The 13,885-nt window shown below is 39.1% G+C and overlaps 2 protein-coding genes across 4 annotated transcripts; both read left to right on the top strand.

The window, feature by feature from the left end:
- The first annotated feature begins 400 nt into the window (after positions 1 to 400).
- On the top strand, positions 401 to 8,002 carry LOC124193043 (Na(+)/H(+) exchanger protein 7-like). Of its 2 annotated transcripts, none has more exons than XM_046586690.1 (17): positions 401 to 556; positions 2,206 to 2,561; positions 2,917 to 2,962; positions 3,952 to 3,993; positions 4,293 to 4,397; positions 4,556 to 4,637; positions 4,849 to 4,876; positions 4,959 to 5,189; positions 5,343 to 5,528; positions 5,648 to 5,729; positions 5,801 to 6,018; positions 6,087 to 6,289; positions 6,369 to 6,458; positions 6,534 to 6,599; positions 6,664 to 6,764; positions 6,824 to 7,229; positions 7,307 to 8,002. In XM_046586690.1, the coding sequence occupies exons 2-17, from the start codon at positions 2,243 to 2,245 to the stop codon at positions 7,751 to 7,753; spliced, it is 2,652 nt and encodes an 883-aa protein (XP_046442646.1). In that variant the 5' UTR covers positions 401 to 556; positions 2,206 to 2,242; the 3' UTR covers positions 7,754 to 8,002. The 2 variants fall into 2 exon arrangements, with proteins under 2 accessions (XP_046442646.1, XP_046442645.1); XM_046586689.1 differs by having other exon boundaries at positions 403 to 556; positions 2,136 to 2,561.
- A 318-nt stretch (positions 8,003 to 8,320) lies between these two features.
- LOC124193041 (probable phospholipid-transporting ATPase IIB) lies at positions 8,321 to 12,952 on the top strand. 2 transcript variants are annotated; one of them, XM_046586687.1, is made up of 16 exons: positions 8,321 to 8,643; positions 8,788 to 8,950; positions 9,028 to 9,141; positions 9,211 to 9,379; positions 9,472 to 9,698; positions 9,785 to 9,973; positions 10,042 to 10,163; positions 10,221 to 10,464; positions 10,535 to 10,678; positions 10,744 to 10,905; positions 10,969 to 11,316; positions 11,376 to 11,624; positions 11,686 to 11,895; positions 11,968 to 12,343; positions 12,429 to 12,632; positions 12,705 to 12,952. In XM_046586687.1, the coding sequence occupies exons 1-16, from the start codon at positions 8,501 to 8,503 to the stop codon at positions 12,836 to 12,838; spliced, it is 3,198 nt and encodes a 1,065-aa protein (XP_046442643.1). In that variant the 5' UTR covers positions 8,321 to 8,500; the 3' UTR covers positions 12,839 to 12,952. The 2 variants fall into 2 exon arrangements, with proteins under 2 accessions (XP_046442643.1, XP_046442644.1); XM_046586688.1 differs by having other exon boundaries at positions 8,325 to 8,643; positions 10,750 to 10,905.
- Positions 12,953 to 13,885: the final 933 nt, after the last annotated feature.

Below are 13,885 nucleotides of genomic sequence, written 5' to 3'. Positions count from 1 at the left end.
CCTAACATACCCTTCAGCAAATGCTAATTTTAAATCAATAGCGAAGATATTTTCATTATTCTATAATAATTATTGCATATCCCGGGCCAATTAATGCATTTCCCGGCTTCTATTAATGAAATTTTTAATTGATATTTTAATCGATTACAATTTTAACTTAATAACATTTTCTGGCAGCGATGGGAAAGTATAATGCAGAAGTATTCTGCTATTGCCGTCTTCATTTGTGGTTTGTTAGGTATATAATCACTACGCTTTCATTTCTTTCACCCGAAGATTTGCATGTTATCGGCGAGACACGTATGTTGTCTGACGAGATCTGCAACGCCAAGGTCTTGGTGAATTCAAACCCCTCCCTTCCTTTTTGATTTGATTTCTGTTCGCAAGTTTCAGCCATGGTTCAATTCGGGGCATCGAGAACTAAGCAAAGTGGAAGTGCTCTGGAGCTGGTAGTTTGCGACTGTTTGTCTTTCCTATCGGCGTCGTCGAATCAAGTGGAATTAAATAAGTTGTTTCGCTGTCAACTGAAAAGGAGAGGCAATCGGAGAAAATCACGGTAAGCCATAAAGTTGACTTTTTTTCAAATCTTGCTAGTGTGCTGAATGGAAGGTCTTGAGATTACTGTTGTCCAAGTCGACATTAGTGTTGCAGAACTAAGTGTTATTGCCAAATAGAATCGGAGCGCGGTTTGAATAGCTGGAAGATTTAGGAGCCAGCCTCTGTCGCACATTGATAGCAGGATTTTAAAAGAAGCGGGCTGGTTAAAGGTTAATTGTCAATTTGTCACTATGTTCACTACAGGCAAATGATACCGCTAATCATTATTATATCGGCCTATTAGTTATAACTAGCACCTTTCGAAGACCAAGCGGTAAGACAGAAACGTTGGATTCAAGTATCCGTGTTGTTCAAGGCTGAACGTCTTGGTTTAGAACACAGCAGAGACCTTGTTTACCCATGTTTTGGACTTTTGGGGGTAAATTCTGCATTTTGATAGTAAATTCTTCCCATTTCAGTGTGCATCAGGAACCTCGTTACATTTTCAAAAACTTCCAAGATCGACAAGCGTACGAATGCACATTCCCTTAAAGGAATAATGCGCTCGATCCTTTTACGGCGGATTCAATTGTTTGACGTACTCGTTAGCCACTTTTTTTTTTGCAAACCGGAATTTTTAATCTCTCCACCCACACTCGCCATCTGAAAGGCATTGACAATGAATGCGTTGGCAGTTATCGCCCAATCTTTGTGACGCACAGCTTTTTTTGGTTTGGTTTTTTTTTCTTCTTGACAATTCTCGCGTTTCACCATTGAACTTTCTTCCGTTTTCTGAGAACAGGTATGCGGAAAGACCCTGATTCTGCGAATTGTATCAATGTTGTTTAAAACTTTCAAAATTATTTTCTTTTATTTTTAATTACAAAAATGTGTTGGTACTGGTTCTATGAAACGACTGATCATTTGCTTCCTGGTGTATTTTTTTTTTTTACAAAGCCTTGTATTTCCATAATCAGTTTTCCATGGGGAAAAACCCAAAGAAAAACGCCAATAGGTATCGCCCTTCGTAATTTTTTGTTGCGCTGGCTGCGGGGAAAAATGATCTGTTCTTTGCACGCCGCGCAATACATCTATATCCTAAATCTGTAATTTTTTTATCAACTACCTAATGAAACAATCGCTGCGAAAATTAGCCTATTTCACAGAATTGAATACAGCGAATCGAAATTGATATTTTTCCGAATTTGAAAAATCTCTCAGCAATAACGTTTTCCGACGTTTTCTTATTAGTAGAAAACACTAGTGGGGAACCATTGTGTTATCTTCAGGGTCTGTGGGAAAAAAACCCAAAATAGGAATAAGGCAGATGAAATAACAACTAGAATGGAAAGTTGTAAAACTCGTGAGCCCTACAGGATTTGGGATCCTCAATCTGCTTTTTAACCTTCATATTATGGTAATCACGACTTGATTTTAGACCTTTTATAGGTCATCAGTGAGCTAAATCTCTTGTTTACGAAAAAAAAAATTTATTCAATGAGTAAGAATTAAGATACCAACGTTATTCTGAATTTGGAAAAAAAATGCTATCTAATATGGCCTACGTAATATACCCTTTTGTGTCATTTTTTTGGCAGCTTGGTCGGGCGGCTGTAATTACCATAAATCGGCTGACCAATCGAGTTTCTGTCATTTGTCAACTGTTAGGTGAACAAAGTGGACAAGACCTGCTGACGCTGCAACTATGGCGATTCTCTTTCTCCTCTTTCTGCTGCATTCCACGTTAACGTCGAGCGCTCAGTTGACGAACAACCAGTCAGATTTCTATTCCTCCGCCGACACCAAGCACACTGATGTGCGTATTTTCCCGGTCTTGGAACATAACCGGAGCGTCGTCAATGAATTGGCTGACCAAAAAACCCTATCGGCGGCTCACGACACTCACGGAGAAGAAGTAGAACATCACCACCATGGAATTCACGTGGCCAGTTGGCGCTGGGACGAAATTGGAATCTATATTACGTTCACCACTTTCATCATCGTGGCCGGTCTGGCCAAAGTGGGTAATAATTCATTATACCTTGTCCCGACCGCTTTGTGACACACAATCTATTATAACAAGAGAAAGGGAAAAAAATGTATTTTTCTTTTATTACAACATTCTTACAAAATTTGCCAAAAAAAAAATTCGTTATATCTCTAACGCACTTGTTGTAAATTAGGGGTGAGGTTGACGGGAAAGGTTGATTAACACATTAGTTTTGGGTAATGAGATTTCTCTGCTTTGTATTACATTCAGCCTGCTCATTTTCTTTACACGTTTTTCTTGTTATGTGTTTTCCCATGTCGTTTTTTATGTTTGAACACACTGCTGGCCCATCTTCATTCCGTGCCATCATTATTATGATTTGCCTCCAGCTTTTCATCACGCGCACGTCATCTCATCAAGGATCCCGGAGTCGTGGTGAGTGGCTAAATACTGGTTTCACGTCTCTTTTCCTTTCTCCATAAATAAATTAGACCTTAGTCTCGTCTGAATTTTTGAATCATGCCATCAGGGAGTCACTGGCTGGTAAAAATGTAAAAGGGTCTGGCATAAATATCGAAAGAACAGCAGACAGATGTCAACTGCGAGGCCGCTGTGCGGTGTTCCTCCAAAACTAAATAAAGAAGTAATAATAAGTTTGGTAATCATTTCTCTACCTTGTCGTCCTTAGCTCATTTCGCTGCGTTACCTTGTAACTATTTAGACTAAATAAATTTGAGCCATGCAATCTCTAAACGGGAGTATGCATCCTCAACAGTCACTTTCACTTTCTGTGCACAAATTTATATTTCACAAGCTTTGAAAACAAAACAAAAGTTTTGATTTTTTAAAAAGCTTTGCAATGTTTAATTGTTTATCCTTCAGGGAATAAAGACTTTTCCATCTTTATAGGTCGATTCATCACATCTTCTTTTATGTATGATATAATCAGCCGTAAATTAGATCGTTGCCGTTAGACCAAGCGTGATAGTATTTCTTAAGGGGAATGGAATAGACTATGTATCGGGAATGACTGCGCGGAAATCTTGAACCTAACATATATACGTGCTCAAAATGGCAAAATGTAAAAAGTCGTAAAAAGTAGGACATGTCTGCCAAAAAATAATACGATACTTATTGTTAACTTAAATAAATGTGATATCCATTAGTCAGCGGAGACTGACTAATGCTGCTGCTGACTTGGCTCGTTGCCTTATATATTTATTAATAATTTCTACTTGTGACATATAGCCTACTTCCTCTCATCTGATATCCTCCTTCCGTTCTGCTGCATCCATTATTACATGTTTCCTTCCTTCCTTCTTTTCCTTTTTTTTTTTTTGAATTCACAAGTAGATATGAAATATAATTTGTTTGTATGTACTTGCATGTAACGCGGGACATTGTTTACACACTCGTCCAAATAGCTTGCTGATTCTGCTCGGAACAGCTGTTGGCGGAATTCTTTAGTAAGTTACATCGTCTGCTAGCTATTCTTTCTCTTTTATTCTTTTGATTTGTGTTTGTGTTGTCCTTGTCCTCTTGGGAGACAAGCTTTTCTGACGAGATACTGCTGCGCAATGGCTTTATCTAATACGTAATTACGTACAAAGAATCATCTCGTTTGTGTGTCTCTCTTTTTTTCCCTGTGCCAATCTGTGCTGAACGTGATTTTCTTTGGTTGGGTGATACCACGTTCTGCAAACACGTCAACAAATGCCCACATGTGCCAATCTACGTACAATGGATGACTGCCATCGACTTGTAGTGCCAGTGGAATTCAACGCTCTGGTCCAACTAGCTTAAACGCTGAAGAAGCTTTCGTGTTCCCGACTTTTACGCCGAAACTTTTCTTTTTCATTCTGCTACCCCCGTAAGTAATTTTTGGTATTGGCATATATGATCTGTTAATAATGTAAAATTAGGATAATCTATAATGTAACCGAATATCTGAATAATTTAATTTATGCATTATTGTCGCATATTATTATTTCTTGTATTTTAATCACTGCTGCTCTATATCTTATCCAGCATTATTCTGGAGGCATCCTATTCCTTATACGACCGAGCCTTCGCTGATAACACTGGGACAGTTCTGTTTTACGCAGTGATTGTAAGTTTTCCTTTTTGATTTTCGTTTATTTTCGATGCGGTATTAGGGCCTGGAGGTGTCAAGAAGGCGACGATTAAAAGTATTTATAAAAGTCTGATTAGCAGTACTAGTTCATATTCGGCACATCGCCAGTATGTATATTTGTAAAAATTGTCTGCCGTATTCTGATCTTAGTTTTTGTATTCCAACTTCGATCCCGATATCACAATAGGGTACCATCTTTAACACTTTCGTCATCGGTGAGTTTTCCCGTTTAATTATTGATCATCTTTTGATTTTCCTTTTAGCGACGAATTTCTTCAAAACAAAATTGTTGTATAGGGCTCTCCTTGCTGGGCTTGGTGTCGATCGGATGGATTGGCAATGTCCATATACCAGAAGGAACGGGTGTGGAGTTGTCGGCTCCATCATACACGCTGCAAACCACAGACTGTCTGGTCTTTTCTGCACTCATTTCAGCTGTCGATCCCGTGGCGGTTCTAGCCATCTTTCAAGAAATCGGAATCAACAAGGATCTTTATTTCCTCGTCTTTGGAGAGTCCCTTCTCAACGGTGCGTACTGATTGCGATTGCAGATTTCTCGTTTATAAACGAGTTGTTCACGATTCAATAGATAGACAAAGCCAACATATTATACCTCAGCGTGTTTGAACGCCATGAGCGACGTCACAAGCCACCCGATTAATCAAGTATTCCTTATTGCAGATGCTGTGACGGTCGTCCTCTATTCGATGATGGTCGTCTTCGCCCAAATGGATGGCAACATCGGTGGAGAGCAGTATCTTCTCGGTTTCGTCTCGTTTTTTACAATCAGTCTTGGCGGCTTCGGTATTGGAATTCTCTGCGGATTGCTGACTGCGCTCATCACTCGCACCACGTCTGAAGTTCGAGGTATATACTCAAATGAACAATAAAGCAACCGTGGTCACGAGATATTAAAGATATCGATTTTAATATTCGGACTTGAATCTGCTGCGGCGACATTTATTTTTTATTTGTCGCTTCATCAGTCGTCGAACCTTTGGCGGTACTCGGAATGGCCTATTTCTCTTACATGGGCGCAGAGCTGTTCCACTTTTCCGGAATCATCAGGTGTGATGATATCTAACCTTTGACGTCATTAATTACGAAAATGAAATTTTCTTTCTATTGTGAACATTCAGTTGTATCGGTTGCGGCCTTGTTCAAGCTCACTACTCGTTTTCAAACATTTCACGGAAATCCTTTACGACCGTCAAATACTTCATCAAAATGCTGAGTTCCACAAGTGACTGCATCATTTTCCTGTTTTTGGGCATGGTCCTGGTCAACGACGTCCACGAGTGGCACACCGGCTTCGTCCTTTGGACACTCTTCTTGTGCCTTGCCGTCCGATTCATTGGTACCGTATACACAACCTTATCTTCCGCTGCCTGATTCGATCAATGTCCTATTTTCTTTGATTTCCAGGAGTTTTCATCTTGACTGCCATTGCCAATCGATTCCGTATCAAGCAAGTCAGCTTGCGGGAGCAATTTATCATGGCTTACGGAGGATTGCGAGGAGCTGTCAGCTTCTCGTTGGTGGAGATGCTTTTGCCTAGTGACATCCAACCACGTCAGATGTTTGTCACGACTACGCTAGTCGTTATTCTTTTTACCGTTTTTATCCAAGTAATTTATTTTACCGCAAAATGAATTATTTATTCCATTTTCATAAAATGTGATTTGTATTTGATTTTCCTGATTTAAGGGTGGTACCATCAAGCTCTTTGTTCGGCTGCTCGACATTAAGAAAGATAGCCAATCGGTCCAATATCTTATCAATGAAATAAATGAAACGGTGAGTGGAACTAACTATATTATAGAACAACATTTCATTCCTTCTGTGTGATCTGTTACTTCTTTCGTTGATTAGATGTTTGACCACCTATGCGCTGGATTTGAAGGAATCTGCGATCAACACGGCAATAATTTCCTCAGGGTACCACAGATTTTGTTTATGAAATTAAATTAATTAAAATGCTTTCTATTTTTCCTGGTGACAGGAGAAAATTGAGCGCTTTGACGAGAATTACCTTAGGCCAATCTTCACGTTAAGCACGGAAAAGGATCCCCTGCAACGATTGTTTGAGAAACTAACTCTATCGTATGATAACTGCGAATTTTTTTAATGTGCGTGTAGTAAACTTAATTTTGATTGTGCAGGGAACATGCGGCCAATATGTATGACATACGTGCCAAGACAAGTGAACCTGCGTCTACGTCCACCAGCTTAACCGATATCGATGAATCACATCTCATTTCTGAACTGGCGACTGCCGATCCGACATCTTCTGTGCCTTCTTCGAATGATGCCCGAAATTCACCCGCATTTCATCGACAATCGCAATTATTGGGCCATGGGAAACAACAAGAGAAAATGCAAGGGAAAAGCTTCGTTGATGTTGTTGCTATGCTACGTCACCAGAGAAGCGCCCATTCAGAAGGCGTCATGCCTACACATGCTCCCGCGGCTCAATTAGTGCGATCGACCCCCCTTGATCCTGAAGCGACTGCTCAGGCATTCCGTAAAGCACTTCGCACCAACAGTAGTATGAATCAATCAAAACGGGTAAGAATCTACGAATTTATTGTACAGTTTCACAAGCAACTTGAAAAACTAACGCCGCCGTTGTTTTTATCGTTCAGCTGCATGAGAAACGCAACCTGATCAAAGACGACGATTTACCGGAACCATCTAGGTGGATGGCTCTACGGCGAAGAATATCTACGGTGCCTGATTCTGCATCACAAGGAGATCGTTTCGCACAAGCTGTTTTATCTGCCATGAGCTCTCAACTACCAGGGGGAGGTTTTGCACCAGCTGTTGGCTCACCTTTAGGTTCTGTAAAGAAAGGTAGCCGCCTACATCAGTCGGCTAAATGTTCGACAGAGAGTGAATGGTCGATAACAAGGGGGTCAAGCAAGCAATCCAAACTGGTTAACCCATCGGGATCTACTGTACCACTTCGAGTAATCGCCGAACGTACCGGGGAGCAAAGCACCGTACAACAAAGTATCAGTTTGCACATGCAAGACATCGAAAAGGACGATGAACAACCGGAATCTTACCATGCCTCCGAGACCGGATTGTAGTATAAATATACTATATTTTTTTTTCCCATGTAGTTTTTATGTTGTTAAAAGAAACACATGACATATTCAGAATTTGTTTCAAATCTTTCCTTGTTCGACCATTGTTAATTCTTTTGTAAAGGTTCAGGGCGCGAAAAATTGTGTTAATAGGATGGCATACATGATATTTTTTACAATTTTGATTGATTTCTCTGTTCTTTGTTTTGACTCGATTCCTGACATTTTTACAATAAAAAAGAATCCGAGGCATATGTTCGCATTTTTTCATGGAAAAATCATGAAATACACCAATAAAACTCGAGAAGTCGCTGGGATAGAATATAGTCTTACACGGGCTTCGTTTCCTGTCTATTTCTTATATGTTCCGGTATGCAAATTGATGTGTCAGATGATGATGAAGATGAGCAGGTTTAAAAACATTCAAAACAGAATGAAACTCGCGCGCTAGGCAGACATCGGATTGTTCTTGGCCTTGTGTTAAGAGTTGGAGAGCTATGTGTATGTGTGCAAGCTCCAGAGATGGCGTTGCAGCTGGTTGGTAAGTTTCGGCCTTTTAAAATATAGTAGAGCAATGTCTTGCACTTGCAGAGTTGCAGTCAATCTGTCACTGAAATGGTGAAATGCCAAATGTCAACAAATCGCTATCCTCTTTTGCTGAGTTACTAACGTTTGTATTAAATCAAACTTCTGTGACGCTGTGAAAACTCTTCATTGAGGCGCGAAGATAAGGTACAGGATTATTTGGGCATGGAGGATATTCCTTTACGGGTTTCCATGGAAGATAGAACCTTCGATCATGATGAAAGTGATTATCTTTTAAGTGCTTCGGAAGAAGCAAATGTCGGGTTTAGAAGAGGTCGACGCCGAAAAAGTTATTTTGGAATGGAAAGGTGATATATTCTTTTCATATTTCGATGTTTTATTGAGATCAAATGGAAATGTCAGTGTCACTTATAAATTTACATTAATAATGTCTCACAGCTAAGTTTTAAATGGTTAATCATAAAATTTTAAATAACACATTTTGGTTTCAGTTTCTGCAACAAACTACAGCGATGCTGCTACAGGAAAAAAGAGCTGAATTCCCGAACAGTGTGGATTGGTAGTCATTCCCAGCAGACCAAGGAAACAATGGAATACTACCCATCTAATGGAATTCGTAACCAGAAATACAATTTTTTTACTTTTCTCCCCATGGTAATGTATATTTAATTCACTTAGACTTCACAACTATTATATTATTTTAACCAACCAATTTAAAAACTCCACTGTAGGTCTTATTTCAGCAGTTCAAATTTTTCTTGAACCTTTATTTCCTCATTATGGCTATAAGTCAGTTCATCCCAGAAATTAGAATAGGTTATTTATACACATATTGGGGACCATTAGTAAGTAAAATACTTGTTTAAAAAAAGTCCTAAATTGCCTTATCTTGTATTATGATTGTTCTGTTTTAGTGTTTTGTGTTGTTTGTGACAACAGTCAGAGAAGCAATTGACGATTTTCGACGAGCTCAACGTGACAAAGAAATCAACTGTCGTTTGTATAAGAAACTTGTTCCATCTGGTTTCGAACTCATTCCAAGCTCGAAGATCAAAGTTGGAGATCTGATTTTTGTTGATAAAGGTATTTATAAAGAGCTTTATGTAAATATAATTTTTAAAGGAGTTTATACTTAATTATAAAATTTACTTAATATTCTGATTGCTATGCATTAGATGAGCGAGTCCCCGCTGATATGGTTTTAATTAGAACAACGGAAAAGTCTGGATCTTGTTTCATCCGTACGGATCAACTGGATGGTGAAACTGATTGGAAACTTCGTCTAGCCGTGACGGACACACAGAAATTGACTTTTGACACTGATTTGTTTCAACTGAATGCCTCCGTTTTTGCCGAAAAACCACAAAGAGATATTCACACTTTCATTGGAACTTTCAAAAGGGTTAGATAGGAAACCACTTTAATAAGTTTCTATCGTTCATTTATATTTATTATTATTATTTTTTTTACTTTATTGTTGTTTTCCAGAATGACGACCCACCGATTGAGGATTCACTGAATATAGAAAACACTCTTTGGGCAAACACAGTCGTGGCTTCAGGCACTGCTTTAGGTCTTGTAGTCTACACTGGTAAAGAAACGAGGAGTTCTATGAACAATTCACAGCCCCGGAGTAAAGTTGGATTGCTAGATCTTGAAGTTAATCAATTGACCAAGGTACGGGAGATTACTGGATGGAACAAATTTTTGAAAGAAAATGACAATCCGATTATCCTTTTCCCCAGATTTTATTCCTTGCTGTCGTTGGACTTGCATTGCTGATGATGTGTTTGAAAGGATTTCAAGGCCCATGGTATCGATATCTTTTTCGGTTCGTTTTACTATTTTCTTACATCATCCCTATCAGGTAAAAATAGTGGGATTTTCTTTTCATAAATATGAAACTAACCGAAGTCCTCTTAAGTCTGCGAGTTAATTTAGATATGGGTAAAGCGTTTTATTCCTGGTCCATAATGAAGGACAAAGAAATCCCTGGAACTGTTGTACGATCGACTACTATACCCGAGGAACTGGGAAGAATTTCTTACCTTTTATCGGACAAAACCGGAACTTTAACAGAAAATGAAATGGTGTTTAGAAAACTTCATCTTGGAACGGCCGCATATGGCACGGAAACTTTTGATGAAATCCGAACTCTTTTAGGGCAGGTAACGTAAATAAACACTACCTTTTTTAGCATGTTGTGTAGCTACATTAAATAATTGCATATTTAAATAGGCTTTTAGTAGTTACTCCAGCGCAACACCCGGGCAACCTAGTAGTGGGAAAATGCGCAGGACCGTGGTAACGCGAATTGTCGAAGCGGCAAAAGCTATCGGTCTCTGTCATAACGTCACACCAATTGTCGACACAAATCAATTTGTATGCTTATCACGTCCTCCCCCTCCTCCCTATTAATTTTTCTGCTAACCGATTATATATTTTAGTTGCAGGTCGATAGTAAAATTAACTACCAAGCCTCTAGTCCTGATGAAATCGCGCTCGTGTCGTGGACAGAAAGTGTGGGGCTTACTCTCATGGAACGTAACACAACGTCAATGACTTTACGTAGTCCACACAATGCACTAATGAGGTTTACGGTTCTGCAGGTAACATAAGATGATTCTATTCGCCTTATTATTTTATTTTCTAATGTTATCTGCTCGATTAAGATATTCCCTTTCACCTCCGAAACTAAACGAATGGGTATCATCGTCAGAGACGACCAGTCAGGAGAGATTGTGTTTTACATGAAAGGAGCAGACACGGTAATGAATCGGATCGTGCTGTACAATGATTGGCTCGAAGAAGAATGTGGGAACATGGCGAGAGAAGGATTGAGAACCTTAGTGGTCGCTAAGCGTCCATTGACAGATGAACAGTATTCAGAATTTGACACGCGATATCAGGCAGCAAAAATGGCTTTAACAGATCGAGCTGCCCGCGTAGCGGCTGTAGTTGAAAGTTTAGAGCGTGATATGGAACTTTTAGCAGTTACTGGAGTTGAGGACCGCCTACAGGTACTTTTCTTACTAAAATTTAAAAAAAAATGAATGACGCTATTAGAAAACTATTGTAGGAAAACGTAAAACCATCCCTCGAACTTCTGCGAAATGCAGGAATTCGAATATGGATGCTCACCGGTGACAAATTAGAGACTGCAATATGCATTGCTCAAAGTTCGCGGCTTGTTCCTCGTTCCCAAAGTATTCACGTTTTTGGAAATGTAACCTCGCGTACAGACACACATCAAGAACTGAACGCTTTCCGCCGTAAAACCGATTCCGCACTTATTATTCGAGGAGAATCGTTAGAGCTCTGCTTAAAAGTAAATCCTGTCACTTAAGCACTTGTTGAATTTATTCAACGAATCATCTTTTTATTTTCAGTTTTACGAACATGAGTTCATGGAGCTGGCTTGTGCTGCTCCAGCCGTTGTTTGCTGCCGTTGTACACCGACTCAGAAGGCCTCAGTCGTGCGTTTAATTCAGGAACATACGGGAAAGCGTGCAGCGGCAATAGGTGATGGCGGAAATGACGTCTCTATGATTCAAGCTGCTGACACCGGCATTGGTATTGTTGGAAAAGAAGGAAAGCAGGTAGAATTCAGAAATAAAATTATATGTGATAAATTCCTGATAATTTTAGTGTGAATTTTTTGGCATGTTAAGGCTTCATTAGCTGCAGATTTCTCCATTCCACAATTTAGCCACATAGTGCGCCTATTGTTGGTGCACGGTCGGAGATCATACAAGCGATCTGCCGCCTTAGCCCAATTTGTTATCCATCGTGGATTAATCATTTCAACGATGCAAGCTGTCTTTTCTTCTGTGTTTTATTTCGCTTCCGTTTCCCTCTATCAGGGTTTCTTGATGGTCGGATATGCCACGGTTTATACCATGCTTCCTGTCTTTTCGCTGGTATTAGACAAAGATGTATCGTCCAAAATTGCCATGACTTACCCGGAATTATATAAAGAACTAGCCAAAGGAAGGTCTTTAACATACAAAACTTTCTTCTTGTGGGTTTTAATCTCCATCTACCAAGGTAATATTATTTCTATACAACACAGGATTATGAAGTTCAACCAAATTAAAGCTAGTCATTAATACTCACGGTTTGTATAATTTAGGTGGAGTGATCATGTATGGGGCTCTATTGCTATTTGATGATGAATTTATTCATATTGTTGCAATCAGTTTCTCGGCCTTAATTCTCACCGAGCTCCTCATGGTTACTCTAACTGCTAGAAAATGGCATGTAATTATGATCCTTGGGGAACTTGTGTCTCTTGCTCTTTACGTAGCTTCCCTTGCTTTATTCCACGAGTTCTTTGGTAAGCCAATTTCTTAAATTTTTTTTGCATTTATTTTTCTTTACTAATAATGAAATACATTTTCCTTGTTAGATTCACAGTTCATCAGGACAGCCGACTTTGTATGGAAAGTGTGTGTGATAACCGTGATATCCTGCTTGCCTTTATACATCTTGAAATGTCTACACAAGAAATTTTCACCGCCCAGCTATTCTAAATTAACCTAGTCAAATGCGGTGCCTTTTTTCCTTTTCAATCCTGCCCCATCCCGATCGTATAATCTTGGAAACCTTTTTGATGGATACCAGTAAAGTGAAATCCAATACAACAAATACATACGTTGTGTTACAGTTCTCACAAAAAAAATTATACACGCGCATGATTGAGCAATATGAAAGCTGTTTCCTGTTTGAAAGCAATCCAGCCAAATTACTCGAAGGGTTTCTATACACTGCGGCTAGTTAAGTTGGCGATTGTCATACTAGATGGCTTTAGTTGGCGATTGTTTTGACACTAGGTGCCTAATCAAATGGCAGTTTAAACACAGATAAAGACCACAAGTTTCCACCAACGTGGTTTGTGTTTCTTTTATCTATGGTTTGTGTACTTATTTAGTTTGAGTTTTTGCGTAGTGATGATCGACTTCGATTTTGAAACGACTGTTACAGTTTAGACCATGTCCCATGCATGGTCTCATGGTCTAGTACTAGTGAATAGTAGGCCTAATCGATTTCTCAGTGTCAAATAAGTCAAGCAATTAAATTTGTTTTTCATAAAATAGTGAATCCAAGTAAAAGAGTTTGTGTAGATAGGATGTGTGAGCAGAGAACGAATAAGTAATGTACTGAGGGAACTCTTACAAGTTTTTTCAATAACAAATATTGTTTTCTTATTTTTTTATTGTACGTACTAATATATGCATGCATGTCATGACTCATGAGCATCTCTACTTTTGATTTATTAGTAGTAAAAAAATTGTTATTATCTTCGAGAAGAATACATCCTTGACATCACAACAGCATTGCATCCGTTCAGTCTGATATCCAATGTGTTTGGATAACACACTGTACATTGAAATTGTCTTTAATCAGGTAGCACCTGATTAGTGATTACCTGGAGGAACTGCTGCCTTACTCGGTAGAATTTGATGTACGTTATGTTTGAGACGAAAGCCGAATTTTGAGATTATGTGTCGTCACTCTATGTACGCTAGAACTAGAAGGTGATCGTCCTATTGTTGTCACTTTTTCAGGCTTGTTTTATGTATTTATTTA

This window comes from Daphnia pulex, chromosome 4, assembly GCF_021134715.1.
Source record: "Daphnia pulex isolate KAP4 chromosome 4, ASM2113471v1".
Lineage (NCBI taxonomy): Eukaryota > Metazoa > Arthropoda > Branchiopoda > Diplostraca > Daphniidae > Daphnia > Daphnia pulex.
Note: the sequence above shows the minus strand (reverse complement) of the source record. Positions and strands in the feature narration are given on the sequence as shown.